Below are 23,846 nucleotides of genomic sequence, written 5' to 3'. Positions count from 1 at the left end.
TTCATGACCATTCATGCAGAAGAATTTTTTAGCATTCGGTTAGATCAAATTAGATCTGCTTGTCAATTTTCAAAGATCTACACTCTGTGGCTTGCATGAATAGGATGAATTAAAATTTGCAATTTTTAAAAAAATATTTATGAATATTTCGCCTCTAGCCCGAACTAACTTTCGATTACGTTTCCGCTCCGGGTGTTTATTACTATGCTGGTATGTGGATGGACATTCTTGAAGTTGGGCTTGGAAATCACTTTCGATTCCTCGAGCACATGATTGCGGCGCTATGCAGACGAATCCGGAGGGATGCAGCACTGGAAGTCGTGACGAAGAATCCCGCGGAAGACAAGCGCGAATCCGGGGGCTCCGGTTGCGGCGCATTCGAGTCGTCGGAGCAAAGCGTCGACACTTTCTACTCTTAGTACGCTGCCGACCGTGTTCGGGCGCGTTTTCGAACAAAACACGATCGAGGACATGGACGTCCCGCGAGGGACAACTTTACGCGTCGTAAGGGATGACTATCCCCCCCGATTTACCACCCATTTATTTCACGAAAATCCGCACATCTTTTAGGACAAAAATTTCGGTGTAAATAATAATCATAGCAAATTACTATTAAACTAATAATAAATAATACTAAGAATAAACAAACGCAGAAAAGTGCGCACCTGGTGAGGAGTAAACACTCATGAGTGGTGATACTAATGCGAGTGTGATGATGAGTGAGTATAAGTGAGTGATAGCGACGAAATGGATCCTAAGGATTAAGTTCGTGTAGTACCAGGGCTAATGTTGCTTAACATGTGGTTGCTCAAGGCAGTTTTGCTGTGGTTAGCACCGCAGATTTACTGCTACTACAACGGCGTCCAAGTGGGGGATGATGCAGGCATCCAGAGCAACGATCTGGACAGACCAAGTAAGCTTAGTTTAAATTTTAATTTATTTAGCTGTAGAACTGAAGAATAATTCACAAAAAAACACCAAGAAATTGAGTCAAAAACCTATAACTCAATGTCAATTACTGTTGATGTGACAGTAAATTTTCTATAGTGTTATCAATATAATTTTGCTCAACTTGGTTTGTGAATGAGCACCATTAGGTATATTTTATATTATTGACTATTTTGTTTATGAAAACAGTCTTGGACTATAGCCATAGTCGGAACTCTTGGAACTGATTACTTTTGTTTAACATCTGGAACAGTTCGGATTTTATTGTCACCTCCACTCTATAAAACAATGGAAAATAGAGCAGGTGGAAAGTTCAAACGTTAGGCTAATTCAGTCGACTAAACAAAATCACTGGTGGAGATCCTTCCTTCAAAGGGCTTTCCAAAGCTATTACATATGTAATGGGGATGGGGGATGGAAGTGTAGTTTACCCCACTCTGACGAAATCCCATTGTTTTTTCCCTCATTTTCTTCCTCTCTTACTGCTTCTACCTATTTTACTCCTTATCCCTTATTGTTCCCTTCACTATCAACCAGTCCTCTTATACTACTCGATCTTTATTCGAAATCCCGAGGTAAACTAAGAAAATATTCTTATATAAATTTGTTAGTTTTGTAATAGAAATGTAATTTTAACCTGATTTTTGTGTATACCAAGACTAACCTGAGCTAAGAATCTTAACAGTCTATAGTCCTCGTCTGGATTAATCACTATTGGCGACAAAGAACTAACCTGAACTAACTTAATCTCTAATTTATTCTTCATTGAACAAATCATCAGCAACCCTCCATAACCTCAACTACCTGATTCTAACCTGAATTAACCGAAATTGCTTCTCCGTTGCTAATTAAATCAACGCTTTGCCGCTAACTTTTGAAGGAACCACTCCGTCACTGATTTGATTTAAATCCCACACACATAACAATTAACTAGAACTAACTTAATTGTGAAGGTTTCGACAACATTTATATTAGAGATACCTACAACATATCTGATCATTAAAATCCAAATAACCTTTGTCCAGCAATATGTTTTGTAGGCAGAAGCTAAATGTTTCGTTCGACGACACATGAAACGATTCATAAAACTTGATGTGCAAATTTATTATGGCTTTTCAAAACATCGATATGCGTCTCGATGTAAATTGTAAAAGCTGGTATTTACATCGTAAAACGGTTAATGGAGAGATAATATTTGGGGATTGGTCAACCGTGACCTAGCTAATCGATAATAAAGAATTTTTCGATAATTAAATTTTGATATTGGAAGCATGACTAATCAAAATTGAAGAATACTGCTGGATTGATGGGAACAAAATGTTCTCTACATGACCGAAGAACAGGAACGTTCCCGAAACCTTCGTCATTCGATAGTTTAATGGAGGATGTAATAGTAACATTTGTGCTAAACGAGGTTTTAGTGCATTTGCAGAGTGTCACTTAAGAGTAATTGAAGCATTTGCCCCAAAGTAATTTAATGTTTATTGGCAAAGACAACTGCATGGAATTGATTTTAATTATTATATGACATATTTCGCTGCATTTCACTGGAAAATAAAAATCTCTTCCTGTCATGGTGCATGCTGACAATTATGAACAGCCCTGAATCCTTTAATGTATAAATGTTTTAAATGTTAAAATGTGTGATTGCTGAAAACAAGCGGCAGGAAACCGAAACACCTCTAAAGCCCTGATGGGCATACGTTAATTGAATTCATACATGGAGCAAACACATTCTCACCTAAGGTCTGTTACTAACATGTACATTCAGCGTAGCTCTTTATGCTCGGAAATTGAATATTGTAATGAAATTATGTACATAAGTGGATTCAGGGCGAAATTAGGGGTGACAATAATTGGCAGATCTAATATTGGGAAAAAGAGCAGCAATTAGTTTTTCAAGGCGGAACATTTCTTTTATACCAAAATCTCAGGAATTATCTTCATCTCTATAACCGATAATCGACTCTGCTCCAATAAACTGGGAGCTTTGCATAATATTGCTCTACAATTCTCCGGGATTTACAAACAAGGAAATCAATTTAATCGGAATAATGTCACGAACACCCGGGCAACTTAATGGAATCCGACCGCTATTTTAATTAAAATACAATTTTTTCGAAAAGCACTAATCAACTTACACAATAAAACCGAATTAGCATTTGCATAATCTCTCAATGACAACTATAGTATAACTACTGCATTTCGGAGTCTAGAACCGGCTCGAAATAAGCCCACTTGGCATGCGGTTAGGTCATCATATACAGGGTGTGTCAGAAATAAGTACGTTAAGTTTAACTGGTGGTAGAACTTTTCAAGGGCAACAACTTTCCCTAATACTTTTTTTCGATCATCCCTCATTATCAAGATAAAATTAAAAATAGTTTTCGACAAATTTCACTATTTGGCATTGACCTAGTCGACTGAGTGATAGACACATTCCAAAAAGAACCGCAAAAAAGTTTGGCAAGTTTTTTGGTATCTACGACGAATTCTTAACGTATGAAATGTTTACGATTATTGGTGATTCATTTTTTAAATTGTAATAAAAGATTTACTTATAAAGTAAGTTCATATGGTCAAGTAGAGTTTCGTGTTAATAAAAAAGAACACATTAAGCAAATACAAAAAAAAATGTTCGACTTACTTTATTCATAAAATGTGCTCAAAAAAGTACGCGTATCAGCAGGTCAATCTCCCACCCCTTTTTCTGAAAAATAATATTAACTCGACAACAAGCATCATTGGCGTGTCATGAATTTTAAGGAGGGAAATGTAAGAATGAAAAAGTGGTTTTCAAGGAAAATGGCACGTAGAAAAAATGTTGCCCTTAACGACATCTACCACTAGTTAAAATTAATGTACTTATTTCTGATACACCCTGTATGTATGCTACGTTGAAATTAAGTCGTCATCTTCGATGTGATTCTTTCAGTGATTCAGAGGAACCTCATCAAATCGACCGCACAATTTTTCTGGGTTATGTTGTCATGTGTGAGCGGACAGAATCATGAGTATCATGATGAAGGAACCGTTCCGCAAACTGGTTTCAAATAATGTGAACCACGTTGCTTTTCGCGGTTGTCAATTTATCCGCAGTTCTTCGATCAATCACTGCAACACCACTCGAAAAACCTGATTTGATTCAGGCATTCACTTCAATTTAAATTATCATTATATATTTGAATGACTACTTCTCTCACTACTTGAAATGGAATTTTTTCCGTCCAACGCTTGATGGAAGGTATATTTTTGCGCTCTGAGGCCACCCACGCCGAAGAACAAATTGTCGAAGCTTGTCATTTATTGTAAACAAAGACGAGGCTAAATTATAAAGTGTTGTTTTATTTGGGTAAAGTTTGGTAGTGTCATGACTGGAAAAATCTTGTGTGCTTAATAGGAAGAGCGATTTTGCAAGGATCCACAGTTGAGGTTTGGTCACGCTGAAGAGTATCGGCCGACTGTTTTCTCCCCTTACATCTGTGCCTACAGATGACACAAAAAACGAAGCTTCCACATTATTTACAGCCGTCCCAGATTTAGGGACAAAAGGGGAAAGTAAGAAATAGCCCTCTCAGAACGTTCTAAATATTGCAAAAATCTAAACTGCCCTTTGGATACGCACGATCCTGATTTAAATCCAGCCGACCTTCGTGTTTTGAAAATGAAATTTTGATGAAATCCAAGTTTCGGATGTGAGAAGAGACACGAGAGACGCCAAGGAAAAAACTCGTGTATGTAATGTATAATTTAAAAGGAACCAGTAAAACTCGAGAAAATTTGAAGAAAATGGAGAACCGGCGTTATGACTTTTAAAGGGCAATAGGAATTAAGGATTAGGATTAGGAATTAATGATTCAAGAACATTAAAGCCATTGAACATGCCTTTAAATAATCGAGAGCATAGTAACCCGACAAGATATGGCTGTGAAAATTTAATTTTTAATTATTGCTGATGTTCCAAAACTGAATTTAACCTAGCTGCCATGTACGCTTCTTCTCAAACTGTCGTCACATACGTGTATCATTATAATATGACCTTAACAAATAGCTTTAAGGCACGTATTTATAAATTTTCCATTATTACAACTGAAATAAGCGATATTATAGCAATATTCAAAGTATCATAATATCCGCTTGAATGAATAATACCATTGTTGCACTTTTTCATACCTTTTTAGATCGATACGCTAGAATAAATCGCCTCTCCCAGGAATGTTAATCTTTTAATGGGATGCACATCGAAGTGAAATTAAGAGATGCTTATGCTTAATGATGGCTTCGTTAAGATAATCAGGCAATCTGTGCATTAATTTACTTCATTTGTGGAAGGAAGGAAATCGGTTAGGAGAAAATTCCTAAAAGGGTGAAATTCGTCTGAAAAGTCAAAGTTAGTGTGAGGAATAATTATTAACCTCGTTTACCCCTTAGGACTTGAAGAAAGCTTCTGAGTAATATCGGCAAGTAACGCCTCAGCTAAATAAATAAAGGGAAGCTTCCATAAAGCCCCTTTATAAATCGAAGTTTTTACTGAAATTGCCTTTCCCCGATACGCCATACATAAAGTTCAACACACTGTAAATAGGGAAAACTATTGTCGGATGTCGCGGGAAGGAAGATTGGGGTCTTTTCACGCGAATATTAGTTCCTTTTGTTGACTGGTTTTTCGTCTCGTTTGTCAACACCAATAAATAGATATACAGGAAGCTTCAGAGACCCACAATACAAATCCTCGACTTAAAAGGGAAATTCATTATTCTAACTCTACCTGTTGTGGTGTGAAAGAAGTGTTGGTAATAGGGGCAGGCCGCAGAGTTACCTTGCCTTAGGCGCGAAAGAAACATGCTGTTAAAATAAATAACTTGTTCCAGCGGGTTACTAATTATGAAATTTACAAGGCTGATGTTGTTTTAACACGTATTGACACAGATAGTGATTGATGGTTTTGGTCTGTTGTTGCCTGGAAATCAGACAGGTGTTGTTTGTTTTCTTGCTTTGCCCGGCCCACATTGTGTTATGAAATGTACCACAAAAAATTGTTGGAGCTTTCTATCATCGACACGTATTATAACCGAAACAATGGCACAAATTAGCCAAAGATTAGTGGGAATATCGGCACTCGATTGTGGTTAAAATTTAACCATCACATTTACTCTATAAACTTGCTTTATGAGACCGAATTACTTCCGAAGTGACAATTATTTCGTTAATTATATTTTGGAATGCATTATTTGCCAAATTGGAGGCACATTAGCTTAAATTCCCAATAAGTGATTTTATGCTCTAGTATAAATGAACAAAAACTGTGTTTCCTTGCGCACTATAATTATAGATTTTGTGGAAAATTTTGAGTCGATGTCCAAAGGAAAATCAGTAAATTAGAGGGATAATATCTATGGAAATTAGAGAAGGTTTATCTACAATATTCCTGAAGAGCATTTAAGTCATCAACGATCGCGCTTCACAGTCGTTTACAGTAGACTGAACAAGAGAAAATATTTTCTAAAATACTCGAATCATATCGAGGGGTAAGTGGCTGAAACAACGTAGTGTGCACACCCAAAAAAAATACATAAGCAATGGCATGGAAAAATGGCAATACACGAGGAAGAGTGTCGAAAATGAGAGCAATGCCTGAAGCAATACAGGAATATAGCAAATCGTTTAAAAGAATACACGAAAATATTCTGCATTACTCTAGCAATATCAAGCAATACCCAGAGGAGAATTTCGACAAATTTCGGCTTTCGACGAGTTTCAACCGGTTCCGAAATTTTATGCCCTTTTGCCAAAGGAAACACGATCACGAGGCACAAAATTATTACGTGTAATCATCATTTATGGCGAATTCGGGCATCCACGAAGAGCGCACTGAGTTCGCCAATATGGTCAGCAAACGCGAAATGCGTCGATCTGGCATACTTGTATGTTCGCATACACTATTGGAGTTTGTGTGAAAACTTTCAGTTTTTCTTACAACAGTCTGGATTTCGGATGTAGTATTCGTTCGTCATTCGTTTCATAATTGTAATTTTGACGTCAATAAAGCAATATTTTATTTTTTTCGCAACAAAATTTAATATAAAAAAAATGAAATCCGCCACTGACTTATATAGGGCTTAAAAGTGCTGGGGATATAAAGTAAAAACTGAAATTTCAAAGTCGAAAGAAGTTCAATCAGGGTCGCCTCGAACGCAGATTGAAAAAAGTTGGAGATGTAAGGAAATTTTCTCATTATGTGTCCTTTCAAAAATTAATGCTGGTTCTAAAAAACGAGATACGCCACTGACTTCAATGGGGACCGTAAGAAATGTTACTATTTTTATAATTATCCAAGTGAAGAAATTTAGAAATCCCTGATGTAAAATCCAAGTCAGGACCGCATTGACGATCGGAGGGGCTTAATACCGTTAAAAATTGATGTGATGAAATGTTTCGAAGATACTCATTCTAGTGTCAGAATTTAGGAACAAAGTATTTGTGTCCAAATTACACTTTTAAATGTTTGGCAATTTCTTTTATTCTCGAAGAGATATCGATTAACCTTCACTATCATTCTCCATACTTATTATATTTAATTGCCAACCATTCGCCTTGACAATTATGGCATATTAGGACTTTCACCTCAATGACTCACTGCTTTACATCACCGTAATGATGCTTTGAAGCCTTCTTTTGCTATTTTCCACTAGAAGCCACTTGAGCGTCTAAGAACACCTCAAAAATACCAAAGCAAACACACACACACAAATCGATCATTCCAATCAGTGGTCAAGTGCCACTAGAACCCAAGAAGCTTCAGATTTTCTCACGCATATTTCTTACAAACAATGGGCCGAAAAAGATTAAAAATTATGTTAATTTCATCTTCGCCTTATCGGAATTCAATTATTAACTGTAATGATGATACATGACAATTGAAATTGGAAAATAATCAGTGTGACAAAAAGATTAGAATATTTATGAGGTATTATCATGTAATTATATCAGTGGCTGAAGAAATCAATTTCAATGGTTTTTTAGCGGATGACACCTCATTGCTAATGGATACCGATTAAGGTTGAGGCCGTCGCTTAAACAAATCAGCGAATGGTAATGGCTCCTCTAACCAAGTATGGGATAATTACTTTAATTAAGATGTAGTATCTGCGCGTTCATAAGGTATGGCTGGGCAGGTGTAATAAATCTGCACATTTGCGGAGGAGCTTAATGTATGCATTTTCAGCTTTTGATTAGTTTTACAACTATCAACAGCATTTCTAAACTTATTTACTAAAACATCCGCATTCTGATTTAAGACTTTGTAATAAATTCTACGAAGTTTACTATTGCGGGTCAAACGAGTCCACAAAAAATTATAATAAATCGACCATCGAGAAACCAGTTTTGTTTTAGCAAATGTCGGGTTTATTACTACAAAAGCCATGAAAGGAAATTCTCACGTTTCAGATTTTTCGAACCCAACATCATCTTTTGATATAAATTCGATCCCATATCTCTCGACCATCAAATAATAATCATATAGTAAGTGGGAACTCAAGCTGCACCAGACAGCCGCTCCATCTCCGAAATTCTTGTTGAGGATTACCTACTTCAGGAAATATTCTGAATTATGAATATTACATAGGGGCCCTTTCAGGTTTTTAGTACTTTTGTATTTTAAAGTAGCTCCATCGGGATCTAATTTTTGATAAGAAGGATACGACGAAGAGGAACTTACTTTTTCCCAGAGGAAAATTTAGGATGTAGGTATTCATGAGGATGTTGTCGATTATCACTTCAGATATAATGGATATTTAGATGTTAATGTTAGTCCGGATTAATCAGACCTCCTTTATGAGAAAGAAGAAAATAAAGTGAATCTGAAGAAAAGAGATGAAATTCGAATAGATTTTGTGGCACCGAGTGGTCTCCTGGATGACCAATGTGCATACAAACATGTAAGTTTTAAGGTCTTTCGCTTCTTTGTCAATTAATTTTAGTAAAAACTATTAGATTGACTTGTGCTTTTTTACGTTGCGGTCCTATAAGGATTTTTTTATTAATGTTTTTTGAGCTTTTAAGTATGTTTCAACTTTTTTGACTGAAAAAACTTAAAATGACTCTGAGATCTCCAAAATCTATCGCTAGTAATGTCACTATGCTTCTCACCAGTACCGTTTTTCAGACTGTAATCAAGTTATTAAGAAAAATATTTCAAGGTAATTTCTTAAGTATCTCAAGACCTTTTTGTAAGTTTCTTTTTCCTTTCGTACATAACTTGAACCGCATATCGAAATTCCTTGATCTATAACAATCTCTTCATCATCAAGGATAGCTCATCTAATATTACACAATTGAGAAATTCAGCATAGCTTTTCGTCATCCTAAAATCCTCTTCTATGCCTAATTTAACTTGTAGTCTCATCTTCATTATTGCGCCTAAATTTCATCTAGCAATGAAACAAATCCGCCTCTGAAAGCATTATGTTGATTCACATCCGCTAATACAAAGATTCCAAGGATTTCCTGATGTATCTTGTAATCAAACTCTACTTTGATTTGATGGCTTAATTTGAATTATTTTAACAATACCTCAATTAAAAAGCCATTAAGATAATAGGTGGTTTGAACTAGAAGCTCGGGAGCAAGAAAAATTATTCGCATGTGTTGCACTTTGGCCTGTGAGTTTTTATCAGTCGAGAAATTCTCTGAAAGACATATAGTCCGAGGATTTTCCACTTAAACCAAGAATAGACTGTTGAGCACAATAAATCAGTCAATAGCCCAATGTCAAAGGAACCAAAAACCGTTTGGTTAGAGCAAGTCGGGGACTCTATAATCGGAGTTGGATTTGTTTGTGTTGGGGAGCAACAAACACGATTTACCAGAAGTCAATGGCGCATAAATAAATCGTAAAACTTAATGTACCTTGTTTCTGGAAAATTTATTTTTATAAAGGCCTGGGGATGGTGGAATCGAGATTTATTTCAACTTTGTGCTTTTCTGAGGCGATGATTGACACGCCAGCTTGAAGATTTCAACTCTTAACCGAACAAACAGTTTGCTAATTGTCACAAATCAATGCCTCAATAACCATCATCGGTTTGTTTACCTTCATTCTTCATACTTACTTCCAATAGGACCCAATTGTGTAAACACAGCAGGACACATAGAAAGGCATTTTGCAAGGAACGTTATTGATTCTCCAAACACACGGAATTGGCACATGGACTGTGCGTTTTATGTACCTTTATTATTTATTGTTTTAATAAAGCTTCTTTTCTGTATGTAGAGCTACATCCACTGTCTTATTTCAGTCGTAAAGTTTTATGTCTCCATGTGTGTTAAAAGCAGGAGGCTTGTTCCGAGAAAACAATAATGTTTTATGGACAGAGCCAAGAAACCATTTCGCTTTCTGCGATTTACTGAGCTGGGAGAAACTTTTTAAAATGAGATAATGGCTGGTGAAATAGGAATGAGTTTTTTTTAATTTCAAGTTTAAAAGTTACCATGGAAAACAGAAGCTCGTGTATTTGTCAGGAGCGGAGAGGATTTTTTAATGCGCTAATTTGATGAAAACGCTCCTGAAGAAGACGATTTCAAAAATAAAATTTACTTGAAATTTGAGAAGCTGTAAAGTCCTCTGGAAAATCACAAATCAGTTTTCGGAATTTATGCTGTGAGGCCGTCTTCATTAAAATGTAAAAAAAAGAGTCAGAGGTCAAGTTACTAATAATACGGTTATTTAATAAGAACGCCCCCAAAAAAGACACATTAAAACATGAAATTTACTCAAAATTTGAGGAGCTGGAGCGTCTTCTAAGAACTCACAAATCAAGTGAAATTTCCAAATTTTATGTTTTGGGGTTTCCTGTGTTATAGATCTAATATAGCCATAAAATTAGCAAAGGTAAACATAACCAAAACGAATTCAATTCGTAAAAAAAACATCGAGTTCAGCCAGACCCCATTTGTGCTTTCAATAATTGATTCTACCGCGATTAGTGTAAAATCGATTGAGTGCAGACCAAGTCTTTCTGGGGAGAGATAATCGGGGGGCCACTAAGTGGGAGTCTTTATCAGATGGAAGTAATTTGGATTTTTTCCTGCCCACTCCTCCTGCCAGTCTTGCCTGACGTCAAAGGTATTTCTTTATTAAAAACATTGATAATACGTAAAAATATTGAGACAACTGTAGATTTTAATTTAATTTTTATTCCACGTGAAGTCGTTTAGATTGATGTTGGCTTTTCATGTTTCCGTTGAAAGATCTACGAAACCTCTAAAAATCATCTCCCTTTTTGGGAAAGAAGAACTTAGGACAATCTTTTGCTTTACTAGCGGATAAACGAAATTTAAAAAACGTGTTAGCTAATCTTCTAAGTCCATTCGACCAAAAAGGTGTTTGAAGTCATGAGGAAACTAATTTAAAAATTTATTAAATTCACTTAAATTCGATAAACGAAAAATTTAGTGCACAAAAGAAATAAAGAATTATGGACAGTCACTTTTCTTAATAAATGTTATCGTATTCAGGAGACCAAATATAAAACTGAGAGTCACAGGAGTAAGAAAATCAATTTTATTGGACCACGGTTTAGACGGTTCAGTTTAGTTGAAATGAAAATATTCATGTTTCACTATAATTTAGTTAGATAGAAAAAGGAGAATATGGAATGTCCGAGTTCGTTTATGGTTGATTTCAAACATAAAATTTATATTTATTAATTTAAATTCGCAGAAATTTCGTTCATCACACCCTCTCCTTAGGTATTAATACAACATTGGAGAGTTTTAATCAAAATGTAGGAATTTCTTATATCTAAGGGTGCCTTATAACATATACGAGGGTCGATGGTAGCTGAAGGAGGAATATTGTGCAACATTCATTTGTTATTACAATTTATCTTATACTAACACTTATTAAAATAGTGACAATGAGTAAATCCAGACTTTCCCACCGCAGGCGGTTAATTAATTCGGTCTGGAAAGTTGTATATTTACCTTATTAAAAGTTTCCAGAAGAAACAAAACTTCATGGAAAAGGATAATCTTAATTATCTAAAATTCTTCATAACTTTGTTGACGAATAATAGACTACATGTTGTAAATAAATAAAAGTTGTAATATTGATAAGAAGACACGAGTGAAGTCATGGTTATGGTTTAAGTTCATTCAAATATCGTGAATCAGCGAATTTACATTAACAGAAATGCACAAATTTTATTTTTTCTTATATTTTCTCTTCGCGCTATTTTTTGAAGTCCATATATCGGTTCCTTGAATCAATGCTAACTTCTTTTGAAAAAAGTGGTTTCTTCTGCAGCACCATCAATCAATATACAGGCACTCCATATTATTTTATAAGAAAATAATAAGAATGGCCACGTTTCAAAGTGAAATAGCGGATTTACCTCGAGACTAAAGTGTCTTTGAATCCCTTAGCGATTTGCTGCAAACTTCGCTCTGGGAGTAAAAGACTTACTTTAGTCTCTTGATATCTAATCTGCTATTAAACAGTGTTGTTATGTTTAAAACTATTTGTTTTTAAAGTGTTTTAAACATGTTTTAAACAAGCTCAAAGGTTTTAAACTATTTTAGAGATAGTTTAAAATTGCATATAAAAAAACACTTTGATTTCATACACAAATTTATTCCGAGAAGACCGGAACACGACCTATTCACTATGAAGTAGGGTAGAATCACAACAATTATTCGGTGGTTAATCTTCTGTAGAATGATTTGACCTAGACGAACAAATCATATTGAGTTTGTCCAAAGATTTTTTAATTTGACTGTCTAATTCAATAATGACAGAGAAAACGCCTTATGTGAAGTAAACGACATTGACAGTTGACACTTTTGGCGTATAAAGGGAAATTGACCGAAGCATATATTAGGATTATAATCAATAATATATTTGAAATTTGTGCCGACGGCGACCGATAAGGTTCCACCCGTAATCTTATTTTCTTTACGAACTGCAAGTTTGGCGGCAGCCTTATATGATTGCTAGGACAGCATTATGATAATTGATACTCTGCCTATATATTTTTTTTCCCAACACCGTTTTTGTTTTTAGTCAGTCGTAATAAAGCTATGATCTTATAAACTTGGTTTTTGTTAAATAAAAACACTTACAACGAAATCGCACGAAGGACTTTGATTTAACAGCATACATGAAATTTTTGACCTTAGAAAAATATTTATAAACTTATAAAAAAATATCTTCACTTTTAGAGACATTGTTAAAAATATTTCTTTAAAAATCTTAAACTTTCAATCTATTCACAGAAATACTCTTATTTTCCTATTTTTCAGGTTGCCTGATTTCTACATTTAAAAAAAAATTCATGTCTCGTCCAGCTTTTTCCACTTACTTTCTTTTGTTTTTCATTCTTTTGATTACCATATTGTTACGACTATAAAAAGAAATAAGATACTAAACCCTTATCAAGTAAAACGTCTGCTTTCCTCCAAATTTTAATCAAGCAATTCTTTTAAATAAATACATATTACACACTTTGTTTATTTTAGTTTTTCATAGAAATATGCGCAGTTTGTGATTAGTAAGCGTCAAACGTTCTGGTGTTTATGATTCATCAGCAGCAGGGCCGGCCTTAGCGAATCTGGCGCACTAGGTGAAATTTTTATTGTCCCCCCCCTCAAAGGAAAACCACCGACCAGGCAAGTTCGCCTTCCTTCATGGTATGCCATCCTGGACCGTAGCCAAACTTTGGCTCCCATAAGGTAGGCCGGTATTGAATAGCAGTAATGTTTACTCACGTATTAGATTATTAATAAATTATATTGAGAAAACATATATCATATCTGTTACTGTCTGTTTAACCATGTTTGATGATGTTGTTCTTGATTCTTTGAGAAAAAAATAATGCAAATATAGATTTATGTACATTTATAATATATATAAAAATTATGTCTAAAAGCAGTAATATAAAATTTTCAAATAAAATGAATGATGAACTCTTCGAATCATGCATAAACAAACAGTTTTCACAAGCAAGAAATCTGGATTTTTTTAGGTATTCGTGTATAGAGATGTAATTATGCCTCGAAACCTTCCTCGTCATAATACCCTGAACCACTTCCTCTAAAATAAAATGGGTCTTCAGTTGGAACACTATTGGTTTTTGCTTTCTGTTCTAGTTTCGAAATTCTATTAAGAGCCCTTGCAATTTCTTGCTTCATATCTTGGATGCTAGCGGTTATACGGTCATCAATCCTTTTTAAACAGGTGATTTGTTCGTGCAGTTGCAGATCTTGAAATGACTGAGTCTCCTTTTCGATCCAATCCATGTAGGGCTCCAAGCTTAAAACAAATCTGAACATGTCTCGTTCGAAACCTTTTTTAGGAGGAAGTAGCAAGCCAAACACCTTCCCTCCAATGGTCGTAGGACTTCCTATCTGATGCAGAAGTTCCCCATCTGGGAAGGTATCGTACCTTATGCAATATTTTCCTTTAGACGACAAATTTTTACCATAGAAATAGTTGCATATGTTTTGATCTAACAAGTGGATTTGGTATGGTATTACATTATGGGAAATAAAGTTCAAAAGAGTGGCTTGAACAGTGGATGTTTGAGACAGAGATTCTAACATGAGGCTTTCTGTCTTTGATAGCAACGTGGCTTTTTGGATAGGTTCCTTCATATATAATAGACCTTGCAGTTTCACTAGAGCCAGTGAGTCATTAAAAAGAATTTCTTTAGAGAATTCAATATTTATTTCTCGGTGCTGTAGTAGAGGAGAGATATCGTGCCCAAGGAAAACCGTCGCGATAGGGTCCCTGATAGCCACAAAAAATAGCAACAATAATTGTTAATGTTTACCAATGTGGTTATGTAACTTACCCGTAAAAGCACTCAGCGAGAGTAATAACATATTCTCGTTGAATAAGAATACCAATGCAATAATCAATTTTCCCACCATCGACCCAGACGATATAAGGGTGTTCCCCACTAGCTACCACCTCACATGCTAGAGCGTTCTTAAATAAATTCACAATTTATAATTGAAACTATAAAACAAACAATTTATTACCGGTTTTATCGCCGTAAAAACTACAAGTACCACTAGTAAACACGTAAGTTTAGGAATCATTTTAGGAAAGGTCTAATCCTTTTGAAAGTGGCGGCGAAGCTGAACTTGAGAATTCCCAGTATCTGAGATAATCCAAGTTAAAACGATACGTTATTTGCTGTTTGTAGTGTAAGCATTTCACCTTCTTCAAGGTTATAATATTATCACCTGGATGAGTTAACGAGGAAAGGTATGCTGGTCCGGGCTTGCCCATGAAATCACCTGGCATGAGAGCTCAGCTTTAGATTGCCAGTTTCTACTTTAGAACTACTACACTTCTTGCTAGGTTATCATTTGGCAAAAGCCTTACTAAATGCGTTAGTTTCAATAAAGCTGTTTCACGCTATGCAGGGAATTCAAGTTTTTCTGGAGCCCCTAGGAGGAAAAGTTCAGACAAGTTCAGGAATACTTTTCTAGACTGAATTATGGTTTACAATGCAATTTTGTCAGATTAGAAAATACTACGAAGACATTTCCAGCACAAAAAAATTGCGCGAGCCTGACAATCTCCAATTTAGGAATATCTGGAACTTAGCTCTCACATCGAGGTTTCAAGATCTTCATATTGCTCCTAAAGGAAACAGCTCGTGTTTTTTCTATTCCTAGATAAATCATTAAGTAATCTTTTCCATTTAATTTCATCTGGAAATCCGAAAAATTCTACAACACTCCTTCCAGATTACAAGGACCGTTCAGGGAACTCTAAATTACTGTAATTTGTTAGATTCATGCCAAGCCCAATTGCTCACTTTCCACAGAATTAAGGAGTATCTAGAACGCTCTGCCCAGGTTTCCAGGTTATTTTGATTGTCCAAAAAGACCTAATTGGTATGGTGTTTTGACAAGTATTAGCTTAGCCCCAGTAGATACTTTAAGAGGATGACTGAGCAGACCACCCCTGCTCATTCAGTAATTTGCTATTCAGGTTTTAAGTTTGATCTCAGTCTGAAATTGCCCTTTTAAATTCCTACCGTTTCTGAATATTTACTGATTGAAATTGGTTTGGTTTTGTTGAATTTTAGGGAAGCTTAAATATTGAAGAAACGCTTTAGTTTCAGGGCAAGAACCTTTACAGTTTTATTCTCATGATTCAGGAAATTTTAAAATTCTCTTTCAGGTTTCGCATTCAACCAACGAACATACATTCCGTTCGTACTATTTCACAATTTTCTGCCTAATCAATTTAGCTCTGGATTTCCGCATTCTTGAATTCTATTTCAATTGGTTTCAGAACAAGAACCTTTTTTTCATCCACAGTTTCATCGGAATAATCTAGGGAATTTTCGAATAATGTTTCGTTATCTTTTCGGTAATGTTGCCTCTTCAACCATAATTATAGAAATCTTCTCCGAATTAGGGAAATACTTGAATAGAGCAGTGTTTCCCCCACCGAACTTAGCCGAGACTAGTTTCTCAAAGTTTCTTGTTTGTGATGAATTAATGTTCCGAAATAACGCCCAATGACATATCGTCAACACCTGTTTCCATAACGAAAAAACACGTATAGGGAGCTAATTCCCAAACAACAGACACTACAGTATATCGAAACCGAAATGGACAGCCAATAATATGCAAAACAATACAAACTGACCTATTTAAAGTTTCGCACCAGCCCGGAATCGCTTTCCTAATGGAAATTGGGGGAAATAACTCGGCAAACAATGGAATCGCACAATGGACGTTTATATCAGCCGTGGAAATGGAAAGAGTCCATTTGGGTCGAGTAATTAGTAGTTCCGCTTGATGGTGCACTTTCGTTCTTTTACCTCATATTTACCTGACGCAATCTTGATAAAAATGGCATCTAAAACATCATTTTTATCTCTCCTGAAAAACAAATTAACGGCAATTTTCCCTTGTCAAGACATAATCCCATTAGCGAATCCCATTTATCCATTTTCACATTCAACACTACCCAAATCAATGTCCGTAGTTGATTGAAATATTCATATTCCAATTTGAGCTAAAACGCGGGCAATTGCGCTGGAAGTCATCGGAAAAATCATGAAATACACATTTTTTTACCACCTTTTTATGGGAAAATTTCAGAGAGGTTAAAAGGGAGAGAAATTTTTAACCCCAGCTCCACTTTTATTTAAACAGAACAAGCACAAAGGGGCTTAAAGAGTCTTATTTTGAGAGACAGTATAAGCCGGGGATTAAGCTCATATTCTCGTAACTAGGACTTGTCTTGGAAGAATGTTTGGTTTTTGTTATATACGAGGGAGATAATAGGATTTTGTCACCCTGGTCGAAGTTAATGTACTTCTAAGGGGATTAGGTCGATGGGGTTACATAATAGATGTTTAAGCGTTTACGGTTATGAAGCAACATATTTAAATATTTGAGGTTTTGTGGATAGGTTTAAAACTTACAGCAACCTGATAGCTGGTAGTTCAGTGGTCTCTTTCTTTTCTTCTAACAATTGTTGAGAATGTTCTTACCTGGTTATATAGAAATATTAAAGCAGAGATAGTAAACCGTTTACGAGGTGTAACAGTACCTTCAGTATATTATTTATTTACTCTCAGTTGCAATTTAGTAACCAGGAAGACGTGACAAATGGGATCGATAAGATCAAGTTCAACATCTGGAACTGAATCATTCAGAATTAGTATTACGATAGGTCGTTCCAGGTCAGCTGTTGCTAATAATGCTAAACATTTATTAATGAGACCGATATATCTTAATTACTATGGTGGTTTAATTAATATCTCTCGTAAATACTCCAGATTTGGCACACTTATATTTCCTTTTAGGCGCCGCTTCAAGTGCCATTGACCTCGAATTCTGCGAGTTAGATTTTTTAGTACTTATTTGGGAATTATATAACTTTTTCCAGAGCATAAATTGTCTATGCAGTGACTCTATTATGACGTGAGATTCTGTGATAATTGGTCCACTCTATCACACCATAACTGGTCACACTACATCTCACCATCACACCAAATTCTAGGTTTTGGACCAAAGACCAAAGTCCAAAAGCTAGAATAGAAAAAAAATTATATTGCTAGACTATTCATGCAACCAACTAAACTTTGGGTTTCCCTTAATTACATTTATAAGAAGCAATAATTACCCCTTCGCGTGGTCGTGATTCGGTTATTATAGCTGTTTTATTCATAATTTAACAACTATTTAAAGCGATTAGAGTGCCACTTAAGGTATTTTGTATTTTCTCTCTTCCATTGTTATCGGCAAAAACCAACACAGTTCGTTATGCAACCCATAAGGTAATTGGATACGCGCAATTTTAATTAGCTCTTGATTTATTTTGTATCTACTTTAGAACTTAATTCCAATTATCTCTACATTATCGCGAAAATGAATCACTATTCTTGAAGTTAGAAAATCCTGTTTCAGGCACTCCCACAATGTATAAATTATTTATTTTACCCGCAATTATTTATTGTGTACCGCAAAGCTCGTTTTGTTGGTAGAAAGGTTGCACTTTCATTATAGTTGCTAACTAGCTCATTTATGTTTCTTTATATAAAACATCTCACTTTACCTTAACGCACTGAATGAAAGTTTACTTCTAATTTTTGAACACTTGCTCTCGAATTTCTCCCTCTCTAAATTACCCTTTGCATTGCATTTTTCTTTAAGGAATGTAATCGATTTCAAGCAGTTTGAAGAAATTTCCATTTGCAAGTTTTTCGAAATTGACGCTGCAAATAAGAAGAAAATTTACTACTCAAAGATTAACTAAACATTATTTACGGAACTCACATATTATTGAAATCTACACTGAAAAATAAAATAAAATTTGATCAAATTCGAAACGATTAAGAAGGAATTTAACGAATTCCAATGCATATTGAAGATAATTTCGGTTTTCAAGAAGGAATTTAATGAAATTTTCCGAGACTAAAATCGTAAGAAATTAATTGAATTAATACTACTGAGCTACTAAATGAAATTGTTCTCCCCCAATAAACAATTTAACAACATTTTTTTCAATTCAATTTTTAAACTACCAAATTTTGGATTTTTGATTGATTTGGAGAAAACCCTAACGAATACGTAACGAAAACGTAATAAGATTCCTAATTTTTAAGAAGTTGTTTAATTAATTCGATCACACTTTGAAAAATATTGCGGGTTTCAAATTAGAATTTAATGAAATTTCTTGACACTGAATTCTCACTGATTAGAAAAAGTACAAATTATTTTCTACTACGAACAAGACTCAATATTGAACTCAAATATCGGAATCAAAACGGTATAAAAGTTTTATGCTTTCAGAGGGAATTTAAATAATTCGAAGGCAGTATACATATGAATGAATTTCATTGCATTTCTCTGTACTTCTCATAAGGACATAGAATTGTCTCAAATGCGGTGACTTGATCAATGATAAATTTACGCTATTTTAACTGAGCCAATGAAGAAAAGTTAATACTGAATCATCTGGAGTAAATCTACCCGAAATCTAGACTTTCAGCAGATTTCGAACGAGAATAATAATGACCTCCACATTTTATTCCAGCAGATCTTTCCGTTTCTCCAGTCATCAGCAATATTTCATCACTTTAAGGTAATAATTAAATTTTCATGCATTCATGTCTACCGACAAGCGCGATCTTTTACCTTCTTCGTTGCTAACGTAGTACTCATCAAATGTTCTTTCTTCGGCGAATCTTCTGTAAAGAGGTAAGAGAAGAAGTTTCATCACAGATCATTATTATTAGTTAATTAACGTTGTTATGGCATACACTTCACGTAAAATCAATGAACCTTTCGGTACAAGTTTTTTAGATCCATAAATCATCTCCGACACCCGCCTGTCAAGTTCCTAATTAAAGATTCGCAAAAAGCCGATTTATCCACATCGACAAAAAGGCATTTGTTACCCACAGCACCGTTGGCTTTATTGTTTAAACCATTATCGAAACTGCATTATAGCGAGGCATAAATATTAAAATTTAATTTCGAATCAAAAACAAAACTAATTCCGGGGCGCATTATAGCGCAACAGCGAAATAATCTCCACTGGTTTTATTTTCAGCGTATTCGTAAAAATGATCGGAATATTTAAATTAGATCTATTGTTAAAAATTTAGTTTGGTATTAACCCGGCTGGAAAATGTGCAGAGAGTTATTGCTGTTTTTCCACTTTTAGGCTTTGTTTTGGGGAGCGAATTTGATTGATGTTTCAGGCCTAATTTTCATCGAAATTTATCCGTGTGAGTATCCATTAGCTTTACATGTGAATACACAGGAAGTGGAAAATATTTATTTTGATACCAGTTATTAGCAAAATAAAAAATAATAATTTTTTGCTCGAAAAGAAATTAGATTTAGATAAACTGAAACGCCGTACATTTTCGCTCCACAATTGGTTTCTAGCTTTATTCGCCAGTTTCCCACCGTTCTTTAATGAAACAAACGAAATTAACCAGTACAGTAATTAATTTCCACCCCGGCAATTTAAACTGAAATTCACTTTTTGCCCACTTTAGCAGCCATCCCCAGGTTTTTTCACCGGGCGATTTATGTGCCCCAGGTAAGGGACTTTTTCGTTTTTCTGCGTTTCAGCGAGGGGAGAAACAAAGCTGGTTTTAATCTAAATTTATTTACTGGTCCAAGCAAGGCAAATTTGACTCGTTTGAATTAAAATATAACTTAATTAAGCGGACTGGGAAAAGGCAGAGGACTAAGGTTAATCTGCGCACACGGGCAGAAGGTTCTATGTCATGTTTTTCTTGCTTTTCAGAGGTTTGCGGTGTTTTTCCTACAACGCCAGCACCATTATGAAAATCTATAAATCCTGCCTGAAATCATAAATCTTGTCTGGAAGTGATCCATAAATTTTAATTTGCAGTAAAGCGACTCTAGAGCAGTCAGATTCATGTAGAGTGGAACCTTTATTGAGGTAAATGAACTAAGGATATTTAATGGGAGCAATCTATTATTTATTCCTAATGAAATATTCCTCCGAAAGATCGTGTATTGATTTTAATTTTCGCCTGTGATCTGTTTTCTCCACCCTTGACAAGGTTATTGGCTTTCAAAAATTCCGTTCTCAAAATCAAAGGCGCTGGAAGTCTTAACTTGCTTAAACATCAGTTCTTCTGTATCTTCCACAAATTGACAACGGAGAGTATCCTCTTCTAAGTTGTGAACATTTTGGATCACACTCATATGGATAAACATGTGGACCAAAGATATGACGATTTAACGGTTTATCGTGGAAAATTTGCTGACGACTGTGCTTTAAAAAAACTCCTCTTTCTATCTATAATATTCTAATAACTATTTTCCAAGAGTTGCACTCGAGCATAAGGCCCCTCAACAGATGTAATTTTAGAGTACCCCCGATTCCTTACGATTAACTCTTCACTAAGGCAATCTTGAAGGAAATTTCTTGTGTGTTAAAACGTGCAAATGCGATTAACATACAGAGAAAAGTTTCCTCGTTATATTGCAGACTACCGTGCCTCGACTTTCCTCTATTAACTGCATGTAGCTCAACAAACTTCTGTTCATTAAGCCATTTGGAAATTACATCAGGCAATTGGCTTAGGAGTGGTTTACTTTGGAGGAATAAATTCGAAATACTTGGAAATTGGGATATGCTCAAAATCCACCCTTTGCAGGGGCGGACTGAGGCTGTCCTTGATCTATATTAAAATATTTCGAAAAGTGCTCATAAAACTGGTTTGAGGTGGTGCAGAGGTGGTGATGAGGGGAAGTATGTATGCACCCGGATGGGAGAATGTATTAATACATAATACATGGAAAAGGCAGCATTTGGCCAATAGCTCCGGCACTGAATTAGCAGTGCACATGTAAATTGGCAAATTTAAATTCCGCTTCAGCTAGTCAGATTGGAATAAGTAAGCAATATGGAAATAAAGTGCAGAAATGCCGAGGATTCGCTGCACTGGCTGCCATTACATATTTAGATTTTGTTACTAGAATATCATTTCCGGACTAACTGAATATTTAGGCAAAACAATCCTGCCAGATTACACAGTTTCTATTTCTATTTATCCTATTGTTTCTAGTTAGAGAGTTTTAATTCGCAAGGGAGCAGAGAAGTTTGGACGTAAAATTCGCTCCGCAGTACGCCAAGAATACTAAGTCAGCCTCAGGATGACGAAACTTATATGCTTTCATAAAAGTTCTCTAACAAGGCAAAAACCTATAAATTTATGATCCAGAAGAGCTTTTGAATACATGTAAGAAGTTCTCTATGTCAGCGAAGTAAAACATCCAATTCGGACCCGAAGTTTGTAGAGCAAAACAAGGCTGAACATTCCGGGGACAAAACGTAGCTCCAAGACAAATTTTTGGCCTTAAAACTTTTTGCTCGGGGCAATTAATTACGCTTAGAGCTTGTCAGAATAAATAATTATCGTTTAGAGCGTCGGCTCTCCGACATGGCATAACAACGGACAAAAACTTCTGATAAGCGTCCTCTCTTTTCAAGGAAACATCGTACAACGTTGTCACACTATGACGCCGTAGGAACGTAACTGGGTCTCTTTTTTATCACGAAAGAATTTTGTAACGTGACTGGCGATTTTTTTAAGCTTTCAGGAAACCTTTCACGAAAGAGAAAGGTCATGAACGACTAGAAAAAAGAACTGGAATGTTGAACAGGGAAAGAACGTTCTACGCCAATGTACGATGTATTCGTAAAACATGCATGTGAACTTGATCCAGATGTGTAAAAAGACTCAGGGTATTCGTATTCCTCCTTCTGTTAGAGCGTGTTTCCATGTTTAGTACACTTAATTCACTGAAGTATAATCGGCTAGAAATATTTAGCGGCCAAAGTTTGTTCTTTTACTATGAGGAAGAATTTTCAACGCGATTTTATTTAGACATATTTTTCTTCTGTATAAAGAACAAATAATGAATTTAATTCGATACAGGCCAGTGATGCGCAACGAAAGAAGATACACTTATGCCCAAAAAATTTAATTCGAGAAAAAGTCTAAAGTTTTTAGTGCTATTCGTTGTCAACATAAAAGAACTGTTTTCACTGCTGTGTGCTGCGCCACATAAAGCAGAGGCGCACACAAGGTAAATTTCTTCAAAGGAATATTTCATGAAATAAACTGGCAATTTTCAAGATTTTCGACTAGAATGAAAACTCCTCTAACTATGCACGTATGCTAAATTTTATGTATGTAGGTACCTCCATTATTGAAGTAATTTTCTCAGCATTCCAAATTTAAGAGCATTCTAAAGAACTTTCAGAAAAAGGTCTAATGCAGAATGAGGAAAACATGTGAGAAATGATTTGAAAATTTCTCTGCTTCATTTGGAAGTGCCTTATTATTCTAATGACCCCACCCTGCACCTTACCTCCCTCATCATTTTCTCGTTAACCATTTTAAAATCCCTCTTCCTCCAAGAAACTCCAACATACACATAGCAAATTACACTCGTTATACTCTGGGGCTCCGAAATACGCTCCCCAAATAATGGAATAACTGATGGAGCTTCGCGAATATCTAATCGAGATCTACGCAATGATTTGTCATTATGTTTCTTAAGTAACTCGTTTGCGAGGAGTCATTTATCATTTCCTGACGTGAATGTGCGGAAAATGGTGTTTTCTTTGGTGGTGAAATTGAATTCCTGTCTGTTTGTTTGATCTTATGTCACCCCACCCCTTTGGACATCCCCTAGAGCGGTTATGTACTGGACCATGGGATAGGCATTGTTCTAGCATAATGAATGCCCAAGAAACTTTCCGGCAAAAACCCATTTCGCTGGGGGTGAAAGATTCGGATTCGAACTACATTCACGTCAAGAATGATTAATGTTTTCTCCTAACGTGTTACTTAAGTATTGTA

General features: G+C 35.5%; 2 protein-coding genes across 3 annotated transcripts in view; one reads left to right on the top strand and one right to left on the bottom strand.

Annotated features, from left to right (window-relative positions):
- The first annotated feature begins 383 nt into the window (after positions 1–383).
- The window catches only part of side-IV (sidestep IV), a 100,831-nt gene continuing 77,368 nt past the window's right edge, over positions 384–23,846 (top strand). The window contains exons 1-2 of one of the 2 annotated variants that reach the window (XM_066406905.1): positions 384–719; positions 776–913. In XM_066406905.1, the coding sequence (XP_066263002.1) occupies positions 686–719; positions 776–913 (172 nt within the window). In that variant the 5' untranslated portion in view covers positions 384–685. The remainder of the gene's footprint in view (positions 720–775; positions 914–23,846) is intronic. The other variant, XM_066406906.1, reaches the window with a different exon arrangement.
- Positions 13,855–15,081, bottom strand: LOC136419903 (granzyme M-like). The gene is made up of 3 exons (XM_066406499.1): positions 14,992–15,081; positions 14,802–14,938; positions 13,855–14,737 (listed from the first exon to the last, which is right to left on the bottom strand). The coding sequence occupies exons 1-3, from the start codon at positions 15,049–15,051 to the stop codon at positions 13,996–13,998; spliced, it is 939 nt and encodes a 312-aa protein (XP_066262596.1). The 5' UTR covers positions 15,052–15,081; the 3' UTR covers positions 13,855–13,995.

This window comes from Euwallacea similis, chromosome 3, assembly GCF_039881205.1.
Source record: "Euwallacea similis isolate ESF13 chromosome 3, ESF131.1, whole genome shotgun sequence".
Taxonomy (NCBI): Eukaryota; Metazoa; Arthropoda; class Insecta; order Coleoptera; family Curculionidae; genus Euwallacea; species Euwallacea similis.
The sequence above is the reverse complement of the archived record's forward strand: the minus strand, read 5'-3'. Positions and strand labels throughout refer to the sequence as shown.